At 36.3% G+C, this 26,224-nt stretch overlaps 3 protein-coding genes across 3 annotated transcripts in view; all 3 read left to right on the plus strand.

The window, feature by feature from the left end:
• Nucleotides 1-26,224, plus strand: part of LOC132102990 (protein S100-A1-like) — a 207,260-nt gene that overhangs the window by 149,069 nt on the left and 31,967 nt on the right. The window lies entirely within an intron of this gene.
• Nucleotides 2,269-12,570, plus strand: LOC132102986 (ephrin-A1-like). Its single transcript, XM_059507761.1, has 6 exons — nucleotides 2,269-2,559; nucleotides 10,420-10,715; nucleotides 10,961-11,026; nucleotides 11,148-11,246; nucleotides 11,413-12,290; nucleotides 12,338-12,570. Exons 1-5 carry the CDS (start codon nucleotides 2,462-2,464, stop codon nucleotides 11,532-11,534), a joined length of 681 nt encoding a protein of 226 aa, XP_059363744.1. The 5' UTR covers nucleotides 2,269-2,461; the 3' UTR covers nucleotides 11,535-12,290; nucleotides 12,338-12,570.
• LOC132102987 (sugar transporter SWEET1-like) lies at nucleotides 15,135-21,153 on the plus strand. Its single transcript, XM_059507762.1, has 6 exons — nucleotides 15,135-15,347; nucleotides 15,987-16,064; nucleotides 16,195-16,318; nucleotides 18,611-18,772; nucleotides 20,772-20,891; nucleotides 21,007-21,153. The coding sequence occupies exons 1-6, from the start codon at nucleotides 15,280-15,282 to the stop codon at nucleotides 21,112-21,114; spliced, it is 660 nt and encodes a 219-aa protein (XP_059363745.1). The 5' UTR covers nucleotides 15,135-15,279; the 3' UTR covers nucleotides 21,115-21,153.

The following is a 26,224-nucleotide window of genomic DNA, read 5'->3' on the forward strand; positions in this document are numbered from 1 at the left end:
CATTTCTTTTGTTGCATTACTGTGGAGCTAATTTTGCATGTAAGGCAACCAACAAACGAAGTAAGTGTTCCACAGAGACGCATTCAGCTTGTGATAACAGCTATGGGCTTGTTTCACAATGAGGAATAAATACATTTTTCATGAGATATTTCATCATTCTCATCTGAAGTCAGAAGCTAATCAAAGCTGTGAATAAATTTCTTTGTTGCACAGATGAGATCTCCTGAGCCCACGAGGATATGCATTAGCAACTTGACAGCTTAAATGCTAAATTAACTCTTAACAGCACTTCATAATGTGTTGTTATTAAATTATGCTTCTTCTTCGCATTTTTCACCACAAGTGCTTTGTTGGGAATGGGATATCCTGCAAGAGATTACGCCCCTTGCTAAATGACTCTTGAAATGGACTCATCAGCTGAAAGCTGCAATAAATTTGAAGGAGCACTTTTACATACTAACATTAACAGGATATTAGAGAATTTGTGTTGTACTGGATGCAGGCTTTCCAGGCTGAATGGCCAAGACGTTTACACCTTGACCGTGGTCCATTATGCAAATGTGGCCTTTGTTTAGCTACTGTTCAGAACACTGGACAATTGCCCATTCACATTTATACACATATACTGTACACACTCTCACACACAAGTGGACAGTATGGCCCAACACTCCCACACAGATCTATCCACACTTTATAGACAGCAACGGTTACTGTGTAGGGGGATAGTGAGAGAACAAAAAAGACAGTGTGTACGAGAGCGAAGAAAAGAGAGAATAACTGAGAGGATTTTCAGCTTCTGTCATAGACTTATGCATGATGCCAAGCCAGGCTGTAAAGGGAAGCCTGCTGTGGGCAGATCTGTTCCTGAACATTTGCTCCGAGCTCTACCTCCTACGCCGATGGAGCTCATAAGCATACTTTATTCTGCAACGTTCAGGCTGAATAGTCATAAAACATCTAAAGCACATCCATAATGTCCCTGCTCACCTGGTGAAGGTGGTGCATTGCTCTCAAACGGAAAAGCACCCTCACTCATGTATACACACTCAGCCTTGACTAATCGTCCCAGACTGAATCCTTCCGCAACATGGAACATGCATGAGCCTGCCCAGCCCTGCCCTGCCTAGCCCAGCCCAAAAAAGTCCACAGGTAGACACACTGTCTGCCCTGCCCACCTTTCTACCCTCATTGTAGACCTGGGCTAAGTGAGGATAAAAACAATGTGACCCCAGGATGAGTAGCCAGACCTGGGTTAGAGAGAGCCAGGTGGGATGAGGGGGAAAACCCTGATGACTGGAGCTGATGTCATCATTCAAAAGGGGATTTTTGTGGATTTTTTTTTTTAAATTGATACCCAAGAAAAGCCTGCTTTGTTTGTCAATATACACAACACACCGTGTAATCTACAACTGGAAATTACATAGGAAATGTCATAACTGACAGAAAAAGACTGCCCACGGTAGATTACTCAACTTCCTGTCATACTGATTAATGCTGAACAGGGTTATACTATCCAGAAAACATGTTATATATAACCTATAGAAATCTTACACTTAGGAAAAATCTAAATAAATAAATAAATGTGATCATTATTACAATTTAAGTGTTGTAAAAAGAACAGTTATAAAACAATAAGAAAATAAATAAGATACTTTTATTGCACATATGCATATGAAAGTTTATAATGATGTATTCTATTAGAATAATTTGTATGTATTCAATTCGAATAACATATAAGGATGTATTCACATAGAATAATACATTTTTTATAAAAAAAACATTTATTTTAGGGTTATTACTGTTTAATGAAAATATCATTCTTAAAAACACTGTTGTTAACTGAAAAAAAAAGCTCAAATAAAATTAAATAACACATATACAAATATAAATATTTGATGAATAATATCAACTAAGCAAAAATGAGAAAGGTGCTTTAAGTAACTGAAACAAGAAACTGAAGCCCTTAAATTGCTAACTAAAAATAAGTAATAAATAAATATAAATAAACAGTATTATAAAAAAGACAAAATTACAAAGCAAAATTAATAAAATAACTCAAATTAAATTTCACAATATCAATAAAATTGTAATAGTATGTTAATAAAACTTATACAACAGTAATCTATTTGTGATGGTCTGTTCACTTCAATCATTGTAAGCCTGTGCGTAGAGGCGTGTAGGAAAACACGCTTGCTTGTTTTCATTGGTTGCTTGTTCTTTGAGGGCGTGGCTTATGTAGCTGATTGATATAGCGGACTGAGCAGCGCACATTTCTCCAGACTTTACCGTGACTGTTTCTGCTAGAGACTCATACAAACCTGTTATTCAAGTTGACAGAATCTCTAGTGTTTCAGCGTTTCTCGCACTGTAGTAGTGCACATTTATATCTGCGTTTTCAACGTGCAAAACAATTCTTTGCACACGTATTTATTCATTTGAAGAGCATTATATCCCGGACTCAATGGATTTTCTGTGGTTGGTGTGCGTTGCGGTGAGCGTCAGCGCCTGGTACGCGTCTGCGGAGCGACACAGTGTTTACTGGAACAGAACGAACGCAGAGTAAGAATTTTACTACATGCTCCTGTAACTGTATGAAAGCTTTCCGCTGTATTTATTTTGAATATTTATATAAATCGTTTTGCCTTTTATATGATGTAACTCTGGTTAGTATTCTTGATAGTATCTGAAATCTCTGGATAGTACACTAACACAAGTTGTCCAACTAAATTCTTGCAAGTACGCAATATATTAGTATATGAATTACGTGTAATATGCACTGCATTAATAGTCTGAATAATTTCTTCTTGCAGTCTTCAGCTGCTTTATGTTATTTAATCTGGCTCATGCAATGTTTTGTTGCAGTGTCTAGTTATTTGCTCCTCCTGAGAATCATTCAGTGGGGGAAGAAGCATGAATAGATTAAGTAAACACATAATATCTTTGACACATGACCAATTATTAGCCCGGGCTTGCGAGTAATGTTATTTCAAGTTGTTTTTGCTTCCAGTTTAGTTATCACACACTTCATCGGTTTGCTCACATCTGCCTCTTGTCTGTCTAACCTTTAACATGCTAGTGGATGACATGATAATTACTGTATAAGAGGCAGCAGCTGGACAGAGAAGTACGTGGAAAGAAACCAGACAGATGGACAGACAGATCAGCCTAAATATACACACACGCATGTTAGTTTCACTATATTTGTGAGGGCATCTTATTGACATGGTGATATGATATTTACCATGCCCAAGTTATCCCTTGCACAGACCTTTTGATATATGTAGATGTACAGCAAAACAGGAATTAATGAGACAGTTCTTGTTTCTCTATATTAATGAGGATGTTTCTTTCTTTCTTTAATTATTTTGCATTAAAAATACAACCAAACTTTTACACACACACACACAGCAATAAATAAACAGACAGGACCATACTAGACAAGCAATCTGTGGCTAGTAGTAGCTTAGGCTTTTTTGGGAAGTCTCTTGTTACTCTTAGTATGATATTAAGTTGTTGCTGTTACCATTTACAGATTGGGGTTATATAAATCTTATAGCTCTTTGACTGGTGTTTCATCAAATGATTGCTATTGTAATCTTACCTCATAGTGAAGAAGATCGGGTCATCAGACACTTTAGAGAGATCAATACGAATGACAACAATCAGAGCGATTTATTACGCTTTTAGAAGGAAACTCAAGACTGATAAAATGGGCTTTCGTGGATATCAGTAAACTTAAGCTTGTTACTGTTAATACTGTAAAACAGAATCTTTGACCATGAGATGACATCTTATCGTTTCCCTAGTCATTGACTTTCACCTGGATTTGCACGTACACAATTCATAAACTCATAAACGTAGTCATAAAAGTTAACCAGTGATATCTGGACTGAATCCATGCTCAAAGTCATGACCCGATTGAAAGTTTTCATGATGTCACAGATGCATCAATGCATAATTTATCAATGCTGTTGTTGCGCAACATGAGTGTACCAGCCTTAACCAGACACAGTCTCAGAAGAGCCTGGCTCACTATCAGCAAGCAGTGAGAGAGAGAGAGAGGGAGGGGATATCAGCAGCTGTGCCTGAAGAAAGACAGAAGAAATCATGTAATAGAGACAAAACACTTTTTTTGGCTGTGAAAAGGATGAGGCAGAAAAGAGGGTGACTGAGTAATAGGAGCTGCATGAATTTGGGTAAAAAAAAAAAAAAAAAAAGATTTGGCAATTTGATTTAGAGATAAGTGTGGAGAAAAAGAGGTGGAGGGGATTATTTAGCAGCAGTCTGTTACTTGGTCCGGTCTCTAATTCTGACATGGTCCACATCCATGGAAAAGTTTGTATAACCACAACAAGAAAATTTGTAACAACAGAATACTAAGCAATCTAAAAAAAATATCTACATTAAAATCCAAGTGGATCTCTTCTTTTAAGAGTCTCATACTTACACATACAAGACCTTGACACTGTTGCTCTATTAGCATTGAAAAAGTTAAAAACAATCAGCCGCACATCAAAACCAGAACTGTAAATATAATCCCATTTTGAGTTGGTCATAATCTGGAAGGTGTGGTGGGATCACACAGTGTTTTTTAACAGCATATTTTTTCCGAGATTAACCTCTGTCATTAATCTTATGTTTCTTCTTTTGCTTTTCTTTCCTTTAAAAACATCCATCAAAGCCAGTGATTGTTCAATCAGCCCGTGAAACTTAATCAGTCATTATATAAGTAGATTAGACAGGCTTGACTAATCAGTGCCAGATAGGTGTTAAATATCAATTGGCATGATCGTCTTGATTTTGCCTGTGGAGTAAAAGTATTCGCACGCACGCAAACAAACGCAAACACACACTCTATTGTCTTTAACCGAGTGGGTGTGAGTGAACAGTAATGATTTAATCTCCTGCGCGTGGCCTTTGGCGAACTGACACTCTGGTTTGAAGGGTGTGTGCGTGAGTGTTCCCCCCCGAGGAGACTGGATTTTCAGGTCCGGACTGACATATGGACTTTGTTTTTGACAGTCTGTTTTTGAGCTTTTCACAAGCCTACGCTTGCACACTGAGTCCGCTGAAGGGGAAGTGTACAGTCCTGTCATGTTAACATCATTGAATCATTATTTTTGTCCTGCCCCATTTGGGTATATTTAGTAGACTTGGATTCCTTCCAGCAAACATGTTGTTATACTTGACCTTTCAGCTGTCCACTCATTGTCCACCCCATTTCCTGGTTGTCCATCCCTTCCTCAGCAAACTCACTTTGTTTGATCTTTCACATATATCTGAGCATTATATTGCTGAGTTATCTTGTATACAGTATACAGATAACAGCAGATCAGCATATAACCAGACAGATTCCACAGACAGCTGTAAATCTGTCTTCTTTAACCCAACAACCTCCCCCCCGTTCTTTGTCTAAGGCTCATAAACACGAAAACATGGTCGGCTACGTCAGGTCTATAATCTGTTAAACGAACAGAGTTCAGCCTCAGATTATACGTAGAAGTGTGTAATCTGACCCATTCACACAGAAATCACATTGTATATTTATAGACTCCAGTGCTGTATAATCCCGATTTACTCAGAAATGGATGTGTATGGGAAATATAATCCGTAATTCCACAAACCATTACAGAATGTTCTACCAACTAGTGGTTTGATTGATTATGAAATCGTAGCTATTTCCAGATCCCACCCCCCCCCTCCCCCCCGGGATTAGAGTTCCATTTTAGGGTTTCAACTGGTCAAATATTTATGATTAATAACTCAACATGAACTAATCTGTTGTTCCAGTTCAGTTTTTGATGTGCATTTAAAATAGACTTTGGGCCTGTTTTTAACTCCTTGCTTGATTTCTGTTCTCTTCACTCATTTTAACCCTTAAATCCCATTATTCTGAGCTCTTCCTCTCTTCTCCTTATCTCCAGCCCAGACTTCCTAACTATTTCTCTCTATATGTCCTTATACCCTCCTTGCTCCATCTCCCCACGTTCTTTCTTTCCCAAACAACTCCCTTTGTCTATCTTGTTCAGTCCCTGATTATTGTTTTGATTCCCATTGCCCTGTTGAGTTGGAGGTTTCCTGTTTTTCTGTCTGTAGTTTGCTAGCTTGTGTAATTGTCGGTGTAGTAAAATGTGTGACCTGTGTAAGCGCACAAATGTAAAAAAAAAGAACCTGAAGCTTGTAGCATTACCTAATTACCTTAAATGGAGAGTTTGCATTCAGTCTTCAGCAGCTCACTGTTGCCATCTACAGAACGCTTTCAGTACTTGGTGATCATTTTCATTCATTGCCCATATTGTTTTCAGTTTATTATTTCACAAGTACTTTAAGTGACTGAAGTCGCTGACTTTAAAGCTCACAGTGTGCTAACAAACAACAAGCTAGCATATCAGCGAGCAATTAGCAGTCATTTAAAAGTGAAAGAGAAAGGGAGGAGGGGGAAATCAGGCATTTGTGAAGGAAGGACAGAGAAAGATAGGATCGGGGGATGGGTGGCGGGTTAGAGGTCAGAAAGAAAGAAGGAAGTATTTCTCCAAAAAATTAGCCTGAATGAAGAGGCCCAGGTTTATAATGTGATTTTAAACATAGAGGAGAAAGAAAGAGGGTGGATAAGATGGCGGGAGAGGGGGATGAGAGACAGAAAGATATATAGGCCTAAGAAATATACAGATTCGGGGTGGAGCAAAAGGACAGTGATAGATGGGATGACATTTTGGTGGTTTGCTCTAAACTCACAAAATCTCACAGAAATGCAGCCACCCCCAAACCTCACTTTAACCACTGCAAACAGCCCGTATTGGATGGGTCTGGTGCTGGAATAACAGCGGTGTGATCCGTGTGTTCAGTGTGATAATCCCCGGTTTGGAAGAGCGGATTAGCCGGATGGCATTCCGACCCATTCCACTAGGGCTGGGGTAATTACCGGCATGTAATCGGGCAAGAAGGACAATATGAGAACATACTGATCGGCAGGAAAGTGAAAAAGCAGTGACGTTAAAAGGACTTAGCAGTGACTTAACACCTTGAACCTGTCAGACTTTAATGGTACGAAGGTGTAAGACTGAGACGTCTCTGTATATTATGCTTGTAATGGAGAAAAAAAGTCAGACAGACACAAATAGCGTAAAAGCTCCATGCACGCGCTTGTACAGACAGGTTTTATTACTTGATGGTGTGAGAACAAGCTGCTAAAATAGGATCATAATACTTGTCATGACAAGCAGCAGGTCTTAAAGGTTTTCAGTAACCAAACCCTGTGTGTGTGTGTGTGTGTCAACTGCTGACAGCGAGTGTAGTGCATTTGGCAGTGAGTACATCTGTTCTGAAGCACACAGCGCTGACCGTCTCTCAGTGTGTGTGTGTGTGTGTGTGCGTGTGCACGCTGCTGACTCCGTAAGGGTGTGTCTGAAAAATCTGACCCTGAACTTTGACATTACTGACCTGCCTGACAGTTTAAAACATTTGGCAGAGAGTGAAAGGGGGGAGAGCAGACAGCATATTAAGAGTAAACAAGACAAACACATATCTGAGAGCAAATTCTATTTTACATGTAATAAAAAAAACGCTCACCAAGGCTTCATTTTATTACATTAACTGTATATTATTGTATTACATATTTTAAAGTGTAATTTATTCCTGTGATACAAAGCTGAATTGTCAGCAGTCATAACTCCAGTTTTCAGTGTCACGTGATCCTTCAGAAATCATTCTAATATGATGATTTGACACTCAAGAAACATTTCTTATTACTATCAAAGTTGAAACCCATTGTGCTGTTTAATATTCTTTTGGAAATCATGTTTTTTTTTTTCAGGATTTGTTGATTAATAGAAAGTTCAGAAGAACAGCATTTATTTGTTATAAAAATAAAAAATAAAATAAAATAAAAACTTTTAAAAGCCTTTACAATCACTTTCAAAAGCATTTCAAACTTGCATAATATGAAGACTCCTGTCATATCAGTAGCCTAGTAAAAACTGTTTTATTCTAGCGGGTCACCTCATGTGGGCTGCCATGTTGAGATCACATGACCAACCTAATCAGTCAGAATAAACAAATTACTTACTGCAACTTGAAGTCTTTAAGCCCACACACAAACATTTAAACACAGGCTCCACTGTGTCTCGTGATAACCAGCTGGGTGATGTGACCCCAAGGGGCTGCAGGTACAGACACTCCTCTTGGATGTGTGATGTTTACATGGATTTGTGCCCCTCTTGAACAGAATCACTCTCACGCTCGGCCCATCACAGAGCAAACTGTCACACGGGAACAAGTGGGCACAGCGGCGTTTGAAGTGACCGATCACTGGGAGGAAAAACACAACAGAGCTGCTCTGTGATTGTTTGAGATATCAGCGGCTGGCCTTGGATCAGCTCAGAGAGATTAGTTGCACATGGGAATCGTAGTGTGAGGGCCCACCAGACCCTCTCAGCATGAAACTAATCTAGGGATGCACTTTATACGCAATACTATTTTGGTCAAATAAATAAATAACGTATAATGTACTGTGCGAAAAATGAAATGTTTAAATATATGGAATGGATATGGTCCGATTGTGCATCCCTAGGCAAATACCTTTGTTACCAAAGACTAGACCCGACCCTGAGGCAGATGTGTGTGAGAAGGGGAGGGGGAGAAATTAATGACACCCAATTTGAGTTGTTTTCTTTGTCTTTCAAACACATTGTCATTAGGTCTCAAACATCTTTGGCTCAACTGCTTGAAAGGGACGTCAGAGGAAGTGAGACGGGGCAATCCACCACACAGTCTAGTTCTCAGGAACAGCAGAGCAAAACTGGACCCGTTCACACTGCTCTGATTTGAATCGCTTTGACCAGCTGCACATTTAGCATCTAATCCACCCTTGCTTGGTCTCATCAGCCATGATTTGTTTACTGGTATATTGAATACACATACAAAAGCTTAGCAAGGCGTACACCCTGTCTTTTGAACACTCTGCTGATTAGAAGCTGTGCGAAGACTGCATTAACCAGAGCTAATGAGTGCAGTGATGTGTATGTTTACCCCCCGTCTGAATAGAGTGCGAGGCTGTTTAGACAGGTCAGCTAATGCTTACCACAGAGGCACAGTGGGACAGAGAGAGAGATGAAGGGGGTTGGAGTGGACAACAGGGGGCCCGTGAGGAGCCTGTGTGTCTGTCTATCATTTAACCACGGCTCCCAATGGCAACTTAAGTACATGTGCCAAAAGGGAGAAAGTGATAGAGCAAAGGACATGCTGGGGGGATACACGCTGCCTTATGTTTTGATGGCGGTTCACATGAGGGCCGTGTGAGAAAAATGTTATGGTAATGTGATTGGGTTTGAAGATTTGGGGTATATGGAAATGTGATGGCACGTAGTGTTGTAAAACTCGCTTAACTAATTAGCCAATCAGATGACTTATGGGGTTCGAACAATGGCTTCTTGTGGTCACTGTGGGGTAGAAGTTATTAGGAAAAATGTTATTTATTCATAAATGTTACGCAGTTAGTTTGAGGCAAAATTTACAATAATAAATCGCTGTCAAAATGAAAGCAAAGACACAGAAAGAACAACATACTGAGAGGCCTGTGGATTTGTCATTTGTACATCTGGCAAAAGCAGCAGGGAAGTTCAGATCAGATGAAAACGGGGAAAAGCAAATGAGACGATAATAAAAGAAGAGGCAGACAGAGAGGAGGCTGTAAAAACACGTAGAGACGATTCAAAGAGCCAGTCAGTCTTAGCGGCTCCATCTCTTTTGCCAAGAGACACGTATATTTTAGAGCTGTCGAAGTTAACGTGTTAGCTTAAAACATGTTTAAAATATATTTAACCTTTTTTATATATAATAATCTGTTTTGGAACAATATTTATTGTGAAAAATCTAACTTAAATTGAAAAATTTAGTTAAAAAAATTTATATTTTCCAGATAATATATAAAAATATATAATTTATATAGTCAATGCTGTTGTTCATTATTTAGCTTATATATATATAATATATATAAATATATAATTCTGACATCTTACCATTTCATGAAGGACATAATGAAAAACACAGTTGGACAATTCCCCATTAACACTCCTTCACCTAGTGTGACACCAAAATGCAGAGTAGAAAAGAAAGAAAAATAAAGGAGGGATTTTACAGGGTGTTTTACGCAAATAAAAGCAGCAGGTGAAGAGTGAACACTAGTCACCCACACACGTGCATAAGGGTGTATCTCTTACTTTTGATTTGTACTGAGGACGTATGCCTGAGGCTGTTTCAGTGTCACCAGAACTTTTGTTTCAGTTTGTTTGTGTACGTCAAGTTTTTTCAAGCCATTTTTATCCTGAGGTGTGTCTGTGTTCAGTTCAACAGTATTGCAGGCTGTTTTCAGTAAATATTGACAGCCATTCATGGATTTTCTCTCTCTCTTTCTTCTTCCAGTTTCCTATGGGATGATTACACCGTGGAGGTCCGCATTAATGACTATCTGGACATCATCTGCCCTCACTACACTCGTGGCGAGGTCCCATCCCAGGAGGCTGAGCGGTACGTGCTCTACATGGTGGAGTTGGAGGACTACGAGAACTGCAAGCCACAGTCCTTCGACCAGCTGCGCTGGGAGTGCTCCAGACCTTTCGCTCCTCACGCTCCAGAGAAGTTCTCGGAGAAGTTCCAGCGCTTCACCCCCTTCACTCTGGGCAAAGAGTTCCGTCAGGGAGAGAGTTACTACTATATTTGTAAGTATCCACATCTTTGACTTTGACAAACACTAAATATTTATGATTAAATATTATATATGAATTAAAAATTACCTTTTTTAAAATAATTATTAGTGTATATGCAGTCACACGTATCCAAAGTGTGAGCAGTTTTTCAAAACCATAAATGCTAAATGTATTAGCATTTATTAGCACTTCAAGTGTATTATTATTTGTAGCACTTCAGATTACAGATTCCACAATTTTTTCTCTGTTTTCCACAGCCAAGCCTCTTCACCATCATGGACAGGAGTGTTTGAGACTGAAGGTGGATGTATTTGAACCTCATGGTAAGTCAAATCAGTTTTTGTATTTCAAACTTGGCATTTTTGTCTAGACATTTAATCTTTGCTGGATTACAAGGACGACGAAGCCTTACTAAGAGTCCAACTATTTCATTACATTTTCTAGGTTCTAAAAACAAGAAGAAGACCATGGAAAAACATAAGGAATTAGAGGGGAAGGTAGCGGCTGGTGGAGTCCATAACCCATCAAACAGGCTTCCAGCAGGTAAGCACTTCTCATCGCTCACTCTTCTCCTTACTTCTGGCAGCATGTCCATTTGTATTAGAAAAGATGTGGAATTTTTAGACTTTGTAAGCCAAGGTGTTAGAGTGACATTAGGCAAGTTGCATAGTTATGAAATGTACTCATGATCCTCCTCTTCTGGTTTCAGACGACCCTATTGCCATGATCCCAGTTGTGCAGAGGAGCGTGGGCAGTTCGGGTGTTCGCATTGCTCCCGTCTCAAGTTTCATCACGTTGATCTCTATATTCCTCTTTCTGCTTCTCCACTGAACCTAATATAAGATAACTTTATGGACGCTGGTCCTTTAGGACACAACAGACTGTAACTCCGGTGCTGGTTACCGGCTTTCAGAATAGATTTTATACGAAGAATTTTTATACAAACTGAAATTTTGGTGCTGGCGTGCAAGTTGCTGAGTGACGTGTTTGTATGTGTGTTTGTGAGAGTGATGTGACCAGAGAAAGGTGTTTTTGAAGAGCCTTCTCTCTTTTTTTTTTTAAAATTCCGTTCTATGATTATTTTCCACATCAGCTCTTTTTTATTTGACTTTTGTAGAATGAATGTTTTCTTTCTTAAAAGTGAATCACAACTTTATTTACCAATGTGATGCAGAATAAACCCTGAAGACCGCAGAGCTTGTCTTGTAACCATCAGCTGTATAACTGGAATTGTGATCACAAGGGTGAACAATAGACTAGATATTGTGTTTGATGGAGACCTTTGTTCTACTGGTCCGATTTGAGCCAAAGATCACAGGATTTATCTTAAAACTGCCCCTAATCTTGCACCTTATAAAGAATTGATGTTCATGCATATAACAGTGTTTGTAAATCTAGAAGAGTTATCAAGCATTGGTGTTTCCCGTGTTTTGGATCTCGTGTTGCTCTAGTTTCAGTTGGTTTTTGTGATGTAATGTGAACACACCCTACAAAATGTACTGGCACTAATGTTTAGATGAGATCAGAGTTTTTTTTTTTTCATAAAACATCATTTGGTTTTGAATAGGAATGTTTGGTTGTGCTGTTGTGTTTGTGAGAGAGAGAGAGAGAGAGAGAGAGAGAGAGAGAGAGAGAGAGAGAGAGAGAGAGAGAGAGAAAGAAGCCGGACTTCTGACGGAGAGCACAACATGCACAAACAATTCAAACTGTTGAACAATTTTTTTCAAATAAGTTAAAAGAACTTTTTTTTTTTTTTGGTAAAAGCTGTGTTTTGTACTGTATTTGTTTATAAACGTGTACATAGTTATGTAAAAAATGTATATACTGAGAGGTATATAAAATAAAGACATTTGTTAATTATAAAAAATGTGTGGTAATTTTTTTTTTATTAAAAACATTTATTTGATTCAAATAAAAGAAAAAGACAAATCTTTATATATATATATATATAATTTTTTTATTTTTTATAAAGTATTTCGGTTTTAGGGAAAACTGTTTTTCTGAAATATGTTGAGGCCTCAGTGTAAAAGTTAAACACTGTCGAAGGACTGTTAACACTGTCAAACTTTCTTCCTGTCCTCTTTCATTCTCTTTTCATCTCTTTTTCCTGGCTAGGACCTCACAGCTTTTAGCTAAGTGACACTTAGGTGCCAGAACATACTTGTTCATTTTACTTGGCCTTAGTTTTTTCTTTTACCTTTGAGAACATTAAACAGAAGATACGTCTTCTGTATGTAATCACATGTCAATGGAAAATACATAATTTTGTTTGAAAGTATGAAGCAGAATGTTTGCAGCAATATAAAAAAAATATCTAAAGATGTTTACATGGAATCGCTATATGAGTGTTTCTCAACTGGCTATTTTTGGCACCTGGATTTTTAGAAAACTTTTTTTTATCTCAGAATTATGGGGGGCATTTGTCCCACTTAGAATAAAATAACTGACTCCTTTGTTTTGCTAAAGATAATTTCATAGCTAGCATTTTCTGTATCCTGAATATATTTTCATTTATTTAAAATTTGTCAAAATTACATTTTGCACATGTAAATCTTGCACTGTAAAATATTTGAATGATGATGCTTTGCCCCATTTAAAATCAAGCATGCTTTTCAGTGCATTAACATTTGACAAAATTACTACTTCAAAAAAGGCACTTGTATAATAAATCATAATATAGAATTTATTTATTTGTTTAGATAACTTTTTTTAGTTAGAACAATAATTAAATAATTTCTATAACAATAAATTACAAAATGGTCAGGCAGTGCAAAAATAAATCAAGAAAGCTTGGTAATGTTTCTAAGACCGCATTACACTAGACAAACTGTACTACAAAATCTCATTATATTCAAAGAACTATCCTTGGGAAACATCGTAAAATTGCTACATTTAGTCACCTACCTCTTTTTTTTTTTTTTTTTTTTTTTTTATTATTATTATTATTATTATTACAAGAAAAACTTGTACAAACATACAAAAAAAAACAGGGAAGCGAGATATAAATAGACTCCAATAAGAGGCAAACATAAAATAAAAATAAAAAGACATTCTAGATTTGCATATAAAATTATAGTACTATTGATACATAAAAGTGCAAAAATAAACTTACATTCTTTTGGAAAAGTTGTCATAATACATCAAAAACTTGCTACTCTTTTTGTTCTTTGTAAGTCTAAGAGATGAAACAAGAGAGTCCAATTCCACAAGAAAATGGGGGAAAGACAGAGGAGACTTAAGCCATTTCTGTTTATGAATGAAGAATTTTGCATTCAATATAAGAAAATTAACAACATATTCAACAGATAATAGCTTTGGATTTTCATAATAAAATATAACATCTTTGAGGATAAAAGTGTGGGACACATTTGTAAGGTTAGAAATGTAGGTGCTTATGTCAACCCATAATTTGTTGGTAACACCGCAATCAAAAAACAAATGGGCAGCTGTTTCCTCCACAAAACCACAAAAGGAGCATGATTCATCGACATTAGAATATTTTGAAATAGACTGTTTAACGGGGTAAATTTTATGAAGGATTTTATAATGGATCTCCTTTACCTTATTAGAAATGCAAAATTTACTTGGCAGGAGCAAGGCCTTTCTCCAATTTATATTTGTTATAAAGGAACCCCAATAGAATTTCCCTCTTGGAACAATCTTTCTCTTTGTCTGAAATATTTTGCGGATATGTCTGTTATGGCATTTCCGATCTAAAATACCAATACCCCCCAAACATAAAGCCGGATAAACGCTGTTGCCTTTACTGAATTTAAGGTGACTTGAAATTAACTGAGTTAAACCTACTGGGATGGCTCTCATCAAATTATTATATTCATTTGGTGGGACTGGAAAATTATGAAGATTCATAAATTGTTCGTAAGTTAAAATATTACCAAAGTTGTCAAACACAGATATAATAGAGTTCAAGTTATTATTAAACCATCTAGGGAAAAAAAGTGATTTATTTCTAACCGTTATATCAGCATTATTCCAAAGGAGAACTTTATGGGGGGAGAAACCATGGACAAAACATAATTTCCAGGAAAGAAGACATTGATGATGAAAGTTAGATAAGGAAATAGGTAACTTGCCAGGCAGAAAATTACATTTCAGTAAGAAAGATAGGCCACCAAGTTGGTCAAATATCTTATTTGGGATAAAAAAACACAGTGACATTGGATTTGCAAGGCATCTTTTCAGCCAGTTTACTTTAAAGGTGTTTACAGTGTCTACAAAGTCCAAAAAATCAAGGCCACCTTCGCTTCTAGAGTTAGTAAGCACATCTCTTTTTAACTTGTACGGTCTATTTTTCCAAATAAAATCCAAAAATATTTTATTAATTTCTTTTCACCTACCTCTTATTTCACTACAACCGGACTACAAAATGACGTCAGTGAGCAGCGTTCGGCAAAAACCAATCAGAGTGAAGGAATCTATCCACACTGATTACAAACACGGAAATAGAGAAGGTGGACGTCAGCGTTCCACCGGTGCAGGATTCATAGGCTTTATAAATATAATTTAATTCGCTTGATTGCATAAAAGCACAGCTCATTTTTCGCCTTTTCAGTCTATGGATTTTCTGCAGCTGCTATCATGTGCGTGCATCATATTCACCGTCGGGATGTTCACGACGGGATTGTAAGTTAACGTTACTTACAAGTGTTTTGATTTATATTTATGATCAGTCACATCAGTTATAATGTAGCTGAGCTAAACTGTACACACTTATGGGTTTTAATAATTTTCACATCTGGTGACATCTTGCGCCTTTCTAGAGTTTACTGTTTAGTATGTAAATGAATTAGTTATAAATGCTTTAAATAAACAAAGTTCTCTGCTGTTTTGTATCAACTGTAGTGGTTACAAAATACAAATATGTTGTTGCGCCTAATAGAAACTGCCTGTACTCAAACCAATAAACAGCCCCCTCGCAGCAAGATACCATGGTAACAAAAGTTTCTGCCATTATACTGTTAAGTTGCTACTGACATTAGCCAACGCTGTCATCAAGAACAAGAAGATCGCTCATTATTAATATTTTAGAGTATTAGCAATTATGACACTTTGCCTGAAACCTGCAGAACGTCTGAAACAAATTAATTTCACTATCAGTATGAAGTTACATTTGCATGTCCTCTCTTTGTATAATTGTTATTATTATTATTTTACCGTTTATGAATATGTATAGAATACCGCTTATTCTTGTATTATTGTATTGTATTGTGTAGCTACTAGATGTCTAAATCTTCATCATCATATTCCTCTCTGCATTTGCAGGACCGACTTAAAGAAAATGAAGAGCACACAGAGTGCAGATAACGTTCAGTTTCTGCCCTTCCTCACCACATGCTTGAAGTATGTGTTTGGTATTTTACACCTGTAGCTTTCATTCAGTAATGTTGTATATGTGAATGCAACTTTATATGTGCATTGTGCATGGATTTTAGTTTATTTGAATGGTTATGTGTCTTTGTGTGTGTTTTAGTAATCTAGGCTGGCTGTACTATGGATTATTAAAGGGAGATGGAACGGTGATATCTGTAAACATCATTGGGGCCTTTTTACAGACGTTATACATCATCACCTACTGTCATTATGCCAAAGACAAGGTTTGTCTTTTAGCACTGTCCAGTTCTTGAACTCTTATTGATTATACAGTGGGATCCAAAGTCTGAGACCAGACTTAAAAATACAGGTGCATCTCAATAAATTAGAATGTTGTGGAAAAGTTAATTTATTTCAGTAATTCAACTCAAACTGTGAAACTTGTGTATTAAATAAATTCAGCTCACAGACTGGAGTAGTTTAAGTCTTTGATTCTTTTAATTGTGATGATTTTGGCTCACATTTAACAAAAACCCACAAATTCACTATCTCAACAAATACTTCATAAGACCAATAAAAAATAAAAAAGTATGTTAATTTACTGTACATGTACTCAATACTTGGTCGGGGCTCCTTTTGCTCTAATTACTGCCTCAATTTGGCGTGGCATGGAGGTGATCAGTTTGTGGCACTGCTGAGGTGGTAATGAAGCCCAGGTTTCTTTAACAGTGGCCTTCAACTCATCTGCATTGTTTGGTCTCTTGTTTCTCATTTTCCTCTTGACAATCCCCTATAGATTCTCTCTAGGGTTCAGGTCTGGTGAGTTTGCTGGCCAGTCAAGCACACCAACACCATAGTCATTTAACCAACTTTTGGTGCTTTTGGCAGTGTGGGCAGGTCCAAATCCTGCTTGAAAATGAAATCACCATCTTCAAAAATCTGGTCAGCAGAAGGAAGCATGAAGTGCTCCAAAATGTATTGGAAAACTGGTGCAGTAACTTTGGTTTTTAAAAAACACAATGGACCAGCAGATGACATTGCACCCCAAATCATCACAGACTGTGGAAACTTAAAGGGTTAGTTCACAGAAAAATGAAAATTATGTCATTAATAACTCACCCTCATGTCGTTCCAAACCCGTAAGACCTCCGTTCATCTTCGGAACACTGTTTAAGATATTTTAGATTTAGTCCGAGAGCTCTCAGTCCCTCCATTGTAGCTGTGTGAACGGTATACTGTCCATGTCCAGAAAGATAAGAAAAACATCTTCAAAGTAGTCCATGTCAGAGGGTTAGTTAGAATATTTTGAAGCATCAAAATAACATTTTGGTCCAAAAATAGCAAAAACTACGACTTTATTCAGCATTGTCTTCTCTTCCGGGTCTGCTGTGAGCGAGTTCAAAACAGTGCAATTTAGTGATATCCGGTTCGTGAACGAATCACTCGATGTAACCGGATCTTTTTGAACCAGTTCACCAAATCGAATTTAATCATTTGAGACAGTTCGCGTCTCCAATACGCATTAATCCACAAATGACTTAAGCTGTTAACTTTTTTAATGTGGCTGACACTCCCTCTGAGTTCAAACAAACGAATATCCCGGAGTAATTCATTTACTCAAACAGTACACTGACTGAACTGCTGTGAAGAGAGAACTGAAGATGAACACCGAGCCGAGCCAGATAACGAACGAACAAGTGACTCAATCTCGAGTCAAGAACCGGTTGCATTGTTTTTTCGGATCACCAGTAGTGATGGGAAGTTCGGTTCTTTTCCGCGAACCGGTTCTTCCGGACAGTTTGATTCAATAAACCTGTTGAAGAAAACGGTTCACCGGTTCTTTTGCGCTCGAAGTAATGACGTCATTGGCGATGATTGCCCTTGATTCAAGCCTTCAGTTCAGAAGAATCAGTTCAGAATCAATCATCAAAAGAATCAGTTCGGTTCAGACGCTCTGTGTGTCGGGCTGCTTCACGCTGAATCACACATTTTTTTTCACATGATTTTTAAGTCACTACCAGGATAACAGTTAGAATGAAAGTTTAATAATATATATTTTTTTAAAGTGAAATATATGAATATCACGTTATTATCAGGATGTTGTTGATTACGTTATGTTATCAGAATTCTAGTTTGAATGAAAAGTTTAATTTAAAAGTTTATTCAAAACTTATATTTTTAGAATGCCAATTTGAATGAAGTTTAAAATGAAAAATTTAATTGAAAAATCAATACAATATTTTACAAGTTATTTTATCAGTTATATTAACAAGTTGAGTGAAAAGTTTAATTAAAAAAAATAACATGATATTTCTTTATAGGTTAGATCCAGATTTAACTCAAATTGTTTTTAAACGTGAACACAGGCATTTGAACCCCACTGTATATACAACAAATAAAACATACAACAAATAAAAAGTTCTGAATAAGTTGTAAGAGTGATCAGAAAATAGTCCACATGTGCTAAATAAATTTTGATTACTATTATTACTAAAGAATACCCTTCCATTTCCATTCTAATCCGAACAGCTTCCTCTGACTTAATTTTGCTGTACTTGTGTGTGTGTGTGTTTCAGAGGCGAGTGTTCTCGCAGACACTGATGATGGTGAGTGTGTTGTGTGTAGGCTGGGTGTATTTTACTGTGGTGATTCCTTCTGGAGAAGCTCAACTCTCTCAGCTGGGCCTCGCCTGTAGTGTGTTCACCATCAGCATGTACCTCTCTCCACTCGCTGATCTCGTGAGTACACACCTATACATTTAACCGGTATTAAAGGGGTCATATAATGCGATTTCTAGCTTTCCTTTCTCTTTGGGGTGTTACATGCTGTTTGTGAATAGCATGTAACACTCTCTCCGCATTTTACGGAGAACGGTTTCCTGTGAGAGTAGACTACAATGCCAGTGGTTATACAAATAATGCTGACTCACAGTAAGTACGTTTTCATATTTAAAGAATGAAATGAAATGAAGAATAAATGCCTTGTTTGTAACGGGGTTTTATTGGTTTTGTTTCATCGCACGGTGACACACAGCATCACAGTATGGTAAGGGGCTTAAAATTTCTGTCACATGCTTGAGGCATTCGGCCAATCACAACGCACTGGATAGCTGGCCAATCAGAGCACAACTCACTTTTGAGAACGATGAGCTTTTTAAAAAATCTATGTATTTCAGAAAGGCGGGGCATAGAGGAGAACAAATAATGTACAGTATGTGGAAAATATGTTTTTTGAAACTTAAACAGCATAAACAAATTTCATTATACACCAAATACACAAAATAATGTCGTTTTTTAGCGACGTCATATGACCCCTTTAATCCTGTTTAAATACACAGTCAACAATTTCCTGCACACATTTACTGGTAATTACTTTGCAGTAAAGAACATGAACATGGAAAGTGTATATTGCAAACGCACCAAAAGCTTGTATCAGCCTTGAGTATGTACGTTTTTACTTGTACCACATTTAAAATTAACTTATAATTGCATATGTCAACATGTTAAAGCTGCAGTTGGTAACTTTTGACACTCTAGCAGTTAATAAACAGAACTGCTTGCATCTTGTGGAAGAACAATGTAGCCGGAGCTACTTCTCTCTGTTTATGTCTTTGAAGAATCACAAAGGTACTGGGTTACTCCGCCGCAGTACCTACCCGAATCAAACTAAAATAGTCAGAAAATAAACACTTATTATAGGTGTACCCTAGTGAATCGGGACAGGTTAAAAACACCATTTGGAAAATGGATTCATGGTGTACTCGCTTATTATATACATTTTGTAAATTTTGAACACAAAAAAGTTACGGATCGCAGCTCTGATTGGTTGTTTCTTATCGGGAGCGGTGTATTTCTGCAAATGACAATAGGACCATTCGGAGGAGCCAGAGGAGCTTGATTTTTTTCACAGATTATCTGTCTCAAATTCTACTGTCAAGATATAATGACAGGCTTAACAAATATGAAAAAAATACATTTTTACAAAAGTTACCTACTGCAGCTTTAACCATGTAAAAAAATAATAATAATAATAATTGCATGCAAAATTATAAAGAAAAAAAATAATAAAAATAATAAAAAAAATGCATGCATTATTGCAAATATTTGAGATGTATATATTACATATCACATGTATCATATATCAACTATAAAATAAATGTACATGTTCCTCTTCTTATCGTTTACTTAGATAAAATAATGGTGTGAAGTCTTACTGTGACATTCCAGCATTCCACCTTTTGTTTATCACTACATCCATCCTTCTTTTCTGTGCCCTCTCATAGTCTCCATCTTCCTGTTTTGGATCTCTCTCTCTCTCTTCCATATTTATCAGTCCAGCTCTGTCTATCTGTCCTGTGCCCGGTGGTGTATTTCCTGTCATTATTGTACCTCCTTTTGTTGCTTCCTGTTTTTCCCTCCGTCACTTTCTGCAAGTGTCCATATCTGCTTGTTATGGGACAGACTATGCGTGAGTGTAAACAATATGTGTTTGGAGCTGTGATGAAGCAGAGAGTACTTCATCACAGTGCTTCAGATTTGCTGATCCTTGGTGCTTAAGTGGAAGACAGGTTTGAGTCTTGCCTGCATCATGTTTCAGTCCCCCTTCCTCTCAACATTTCCTGTCTCCTCTGTATTTATTATTATTATTATTATTATTATTATTATTATTTTTATAATGAATGGTAGCAAATGCATCATTCTCCTCTCAAAAAACTTTTGTGTTCTTCATTTCCACCAGTTGGATATTGTGCGAAATAAGTCTGTGGAGCGCTTGTCTTTTTCCTTGACCGTGGCTACATTTTTCACATCCACGTCATGGACGCTGTATGGCCTTCAACTCCATGATTATTATATAATGGTAAGATGATGAAGAGGCTAACCTGAGAGAGTGCTTTGAAGTGAAGCAGAAAGTGTCATTTATTTTATTTTAAAATGTATTTATTTTAAAATGTTAATTTTTTTTTGACTTTCAGGTGCCCAACACACCTGGCATCTTTACTAGCCTCATCCGCTTCTTCCTCTTCTGGAGGTTTGGAGCTTTCATTCCAAACAAGCCCTCCTATAAACTGATCCAAATCTGAGAGAGGATTTCGATTTTGACTAAATGTGATTGAATCTAATTAACTGCCTTCTCTCCTTTTTAGCCAAGCCAGAAGACATTCTGGTTTGAGTTTCAGACTTCTATGATACCTTCTGAACTCAAAACTCTAGTGAAACTGCCTCTTTAAATTCTGAGGACAGACTATTTTCATTTGTCTGTTTAGTCAAAAGGATAGTTCACCCAAAAATGTAAATCATATCACCATTTAATCATCATGTTGTTCCAAACCTGTGTGACTTTCTTTTGTGGAAGGTAACCAAAACTGTTTGGCTGCCAGAATTCCTCAGAATATTTTATTTTTTTTCTACATAAGAAACATGAGGATGAGTAAATAATAGAATTCTCATTTTTGGAAAAGCAACCCCTTAAGGATGTTTACTCCAAAAATACAAATTGTGAATTTACTCACAATAATATTAGAAACCTGTATGACACGTTAAGACATTTTAAATGACATAGAATTTGAACTGGAGCATCCAGTGTTACGAAAGACACCATACTGTAGTATTCATAGTCAAAGTTTTCTGAAGTCGTAAGTTAAGTTTTTTTTTGTGACAAACTCAATATTTTATTAACAGATAAATCTTGATCTCAGCTCTCCTTGGGACCTGTTTCATGAATGGATTGCTCTTTTAAATGGTTTATTTAATGAATCTCTTGATTCAACTAAATAATTCAGACTCAAATAGGACTAATCCAGTATTTGAGCTCACTGGAGGGGGAGATTATTATCTTAAAAACACACGCATATGTCTTTAATATCAATTTTATGATACCTTTATGTCTTGAAAGTTCCTGTACCTGTTTTTTGTAACTGGATGAAAAAAAAAGATCTCCTTAGAATTTTTTGTGTGTGTGTTTTTCCTGGAAGAAAAGTCAGTCATACAGGTTTGTTTTACTCATAAGTATGAGTAAATAATGACTGTGAATTTTAAGTTCTTTGAGTGACAGACTATTTTCACTTTGTATTTTTGGTTAATCCTTATATGTATGAGGAGGCTCTCAGTTTGTTTGCAGTTATTTCTTAGTTAAAAGGTGTTCAAATCTGCAAACATAACAAACCCTGAATGGAGAGCCTAAAACTATTTCTTATTTCAGCCATTTCTCTGAAAGGGATGAGTTACCATATATATATATTTTTTTTTCTTTTTTTATATTGGTCCTATACAGTTCCGGGTGGCCTTTAGGAAAAGACCACGTTCTATAACTTAAATAATAAATGTAGCGTTTACAAATCGTTTATTAATCATAGGATACTTTGTTATAATATTGTTCTTAATTGTGGTCATATGGCAGTTTGGCAGCTATTTCATCAGCATCCAACTCAAGTGACGAAGCCCAAAAGAAATTTTATAAGCGTAAAACCTTCCTTTGTGCGGAAGAGAACAACGCAAACATAGAAAATTAGTTTAACTGAATGTCATTAAATCAAGAATATCTGCCTCTGAGATTAAAGAATATAGGACATCTTGGTATGCCTCCGTTTACAGTTCTTGTTTTGTAGCTGGAACAAAAAGGCTTTGTTTTTTACCCTCTCAGTGACACTCACTCTCAGTGAACATCATTATTTACAGTGAGCCTATGAACACATTCATTTAAATGAACAATAACTTTATTCATTCCCCTCACGCAGAGAACACCAAAGTCGCACAATTCTAAAGGCTTTATTCGTTGAGTTGTGGTGACACGCAGGACATAAGAGGAGGAGTAATCAGCAAATTAACTTTGATTTAAATTTACATATTCTTAACCCATAAGATTGGCCAATGAAACTTTTGAACCATCATTGGCTTTTAATGTTGTTTTGCATATGATAAATTGGTTTGATCTGTGACAAACAAACTTTTATTGGGTCTTTCTGTATATCATTTGGTACTTAATTCACTAAAGCGTTCTGAGTCTCCAAGACTGGGCTTTGTGAATTAAAAAAAGAAAAGGTTCTGATAATTTATTCCCTATCAACTATGTTTCATTGTTGTATTGTTTATGGCTTTAGTGTTGTAAGTTAATTGTTGGGGTGTTTACAGTTTACAATTTCAATTTTTGGGGTGTTTAATGTTTTTGTGTTACTTTTGTACTATTTTATATCCTATGCAACAGTGTATATTGTATCAGACCGGATTTAGAGGGATGTTCTAGCTGGAGTTTACTGGGGAAAAAATGGCACAAATCAATTTTATATAACCTTCAATGTCTGGCTGAGACAGAGAGAAGATGTTATGAGAGCTTAGCAGGGGAATGTGAGCGGATTTTGTTCTGGTCTCAAAGAGGATCAGCTCTGATTGTGAGCAATGAAAACTAAAATGCGCTCAAAAGCCAAGGCATAAAGGGTGCTGACAGACATTTTAATTTCTGTGGGAAATAATAGCACATTTATCTACTGCTATAAGGTGTTTGGTTTTGTAGAGATCTCGTCAAATGTTCGTATGTTTTTGTTTTTTGCTTGTTTGTAGTTTGTCTTCATTAACACGAGTGAGTGGGAATTGTGGGTTTGCCTTTTCTCAGTGCCTATGGATTCTTTACATGCTTTTCCTGTGCTTCTCAGAGAAAGACATGAAAGGGGAAAAGAACTGCGGGTGGTGATTGTTTATCAAGAAAGTGCATTTCTTAAAGAAAAATAAAAAAAATGAGAGATTGGCAAAACCTCTTTTGTGAGAGAGACAATGCTGAACATAGCAGACAATTCTTAAGTTGTTCAGTCATGTTTGTTCAAATGCTTTTAGTGTAAATGGTAAAATTTACATGGATAAACAAAGCATTAGAAGATCAGTGGTTCTCATCTGGTGGGTTGTGACCCTAAATGGGTCAGCCCTTACTAACATTAACCATGGTTTACCAAAACCAAAAAACCATGGGTAAACCATGGTAACCACAAATGAACCACTATCCATAGTTTAACTATGGTATCTGTAGTTATACAAATAGTAATAAATATGCCAAAAAAGCATGATTACTAAATCTTTACTACAGTAAAACCATGGCTGATTTCCGTAAGAACCATTCTGCAGTGAAAGTCATAGGGTCACAAACAGCTGGAGGGGAAAAATGCAACAAACCATTAATCAGGAACTGTTTTTATTATACATATAAAGAAGAATATAGTATTCTATTGTATTTTGGACATGAAATGTAAGTTTAATAAAACCATAAGTAAAACTATTTGAGATTTTTGTCTCTACAGGGTTAAGGTTGGGGTGTGTATTCATGTGTATGTGCGCTTATGAGAGAGAGGGGGAGTGTATTAAATACTTTTAGATAGATTAGATTAAAATACTTAGATTTTTAAATACATGCTGTTCTTTTGAACTTTCTATATATCAAAGGATCCAAAAAAATTATCTCAGTTTCCTCTGAAATATTTACAGCTGTTTTCAACATAGATTATTATAAGTTTCTTGAGCACCAAATCAGCATATAAGAATGATTCCTTTGCCTTCATCGGAATAAATTACATGTTCAAGAACAATTGTAATTATATATATATTCTTCTTTCAAAAACATTTTAAAAAATCTGACCTCATGTTTTTGAATGACTTCAACCTCATGTTAAATCTCATGTCAGCTTGTCCACCTAAAATCTTGTGAAGTGAAAACCAGTGTGTTTGTAATGCATACAAATCAATAATCAATAATAGCACTTCTTCCAGTGAAAAAGTCCATCACCTGTTGTCCCCTCACATCAAAATACATCAGCATATTTGTTTAGAACTCTTTTCACTCATAAATACTTGCACCATTCATGAACAGACTGAAACAGTGTTTTTCTCATGTAAATGAAAGACAAAGGAGAAGTCCATAATTTGCAAAAAAAAAGAAAATACAATGATTTGGTCAGAGACCGTTGTCATTTCCTCATAAGAAAAATGCCGCCCACATCATGACCAAGCTCATCAAACTAGGAAACGATTTAGTGTAATTACAGTGTAAACCGTCTCTGTTACTCAAAAGACAGATAAATAAACAGACAGGGCCTGGAGTGATGAATGACCATGTGGAGACAGAAAGACTAGACAACACACACACTACAGTCACACAATGTGTGGTGTCCAGTGTTTCATCCTTTGTCGCGCAAGAAAGGAGCACTTGTGTGAAGGCATCCGGCTAAATGTGTGTATTATGAATCACGACTGATTGATCTCAGACACATTGCTCTATTCTCATCATTAACAGCGCAGTAGCTGTGATGTGTATGTGTGGGTGTGTATATTAGTGTAAGTTTAATCAGTGCAACAATGGGAGTCCACTGCAAAACAGGATACCACTGTTTCCTGCAGCAGAGATACACATACAACTGGGACACACACAAATATACACACCACCTTTGGACTGTCTAGGTTGCTAACTAGTATACATACTCTCAGTGACATTACAGTGAATCCCTTGATCAATAACTAGTTTTGGTCAATACTGGAATTGTCACCTAAGTGATCTATTTATACTTGATTAAAAAAAGATTAAAAAAGATTTTTGTTGGTGTAACCAAATGTAGTCTTTTTGATACAGTCATATTAAATTATATATATATATATATATATATATATATATATATTATATTATATTATATTAAATATAAATATAAATTTTATATGACATTTTCCCAAGTCCCAAAAACATTCTTCACAGTTGGATCATAGCATTGAAAGTTGTAATAGTTGGGTGAATGAATGGAAAATACAAACAAATATATATATATATTTTGCATTCCCATTTGCTCCAATAGCAATACTATATATATATATATATATATATATATATATATATATATATATATATATATATATATATATATATATATATATATATATATATATATATCAATTGATTATGGTGGTCAGAAATAAGAATTGCATCTTATATCCGTTGCTTTGGATAAAAGTGTAAATGTAAATGTAGATGTCAAATTCCCTCTGCCACCCAACTAGTTTTCTGAAACTGAAGACCAAGGTAATATAATACAAATGTAGAGTTATTTATTTACTTTACATAAAAACATACAGAAACAAAAACTTTTCTAAATATACAATGTTAATAACTGTGGAAATGCATCATCACAGTTTAGGAAAAGGGCATCTTATTGCGCCCATCTTGTA

Source organism: Carassius carassius, chromosome 24 (genome assembly GCF_963082965.1).
Source record: "Carassius carassius chromosome 24, fCarCar2.1, whole genome shotgun sequence".
Lineage (NCBI taxonomy): Eukaryota > Metazoa > Chordata > Actinopteri > Cypriniformes > Cyprinidae > Carassius > Carassius carassius.

Excerpts from the sequence above, each read along its gene's own strand:
- LOC132102986 (XM_059507761.1), top strand. The coding sequence starts at position 2,462 with ATGGATTTTCTGTGGTTGGTGTGCGTTGCGGTGAGCGTCAGCGCCTGG. Across the intron at positions 10,716-10,960 it reads AGAGAGTTACTACTATATTT|CCAAGCCTCTTCACCATCAT; the intron begins GTAAGTATCCAC and ends TGTTTTCCACAG. Across the intron at positions 11,027-11,147 it reads GGATGTATTTGAACCTCATG|GTTCTAAAAACAAGAAGAAG; the intron begins GTAAGTCAAATC and ends TACATTTTCTAG.
- LOC132102987 (XM_059507762.1), top strand. The coding sequence starts at position 15,280 with ATGGATTTTCTGCAGCTGCTATCATGTGCGTGCATCATATTCACCGTC. Across the intron at positions 15,348-15,986 it reads GGGATGTTCACGACGGGATT|GACCGACTTAAAGAAAATGA; the intron begins GTAAGTTAACGT and ends CTGCATTTGCAG. Across the intron at positions 20,892-21,006 it reads TCCATGATTATTATATAATG|GTGCCCAACACACCTGGCAT; the intron begins GTAAGATGATGA and ends TTTGACTTTCAG.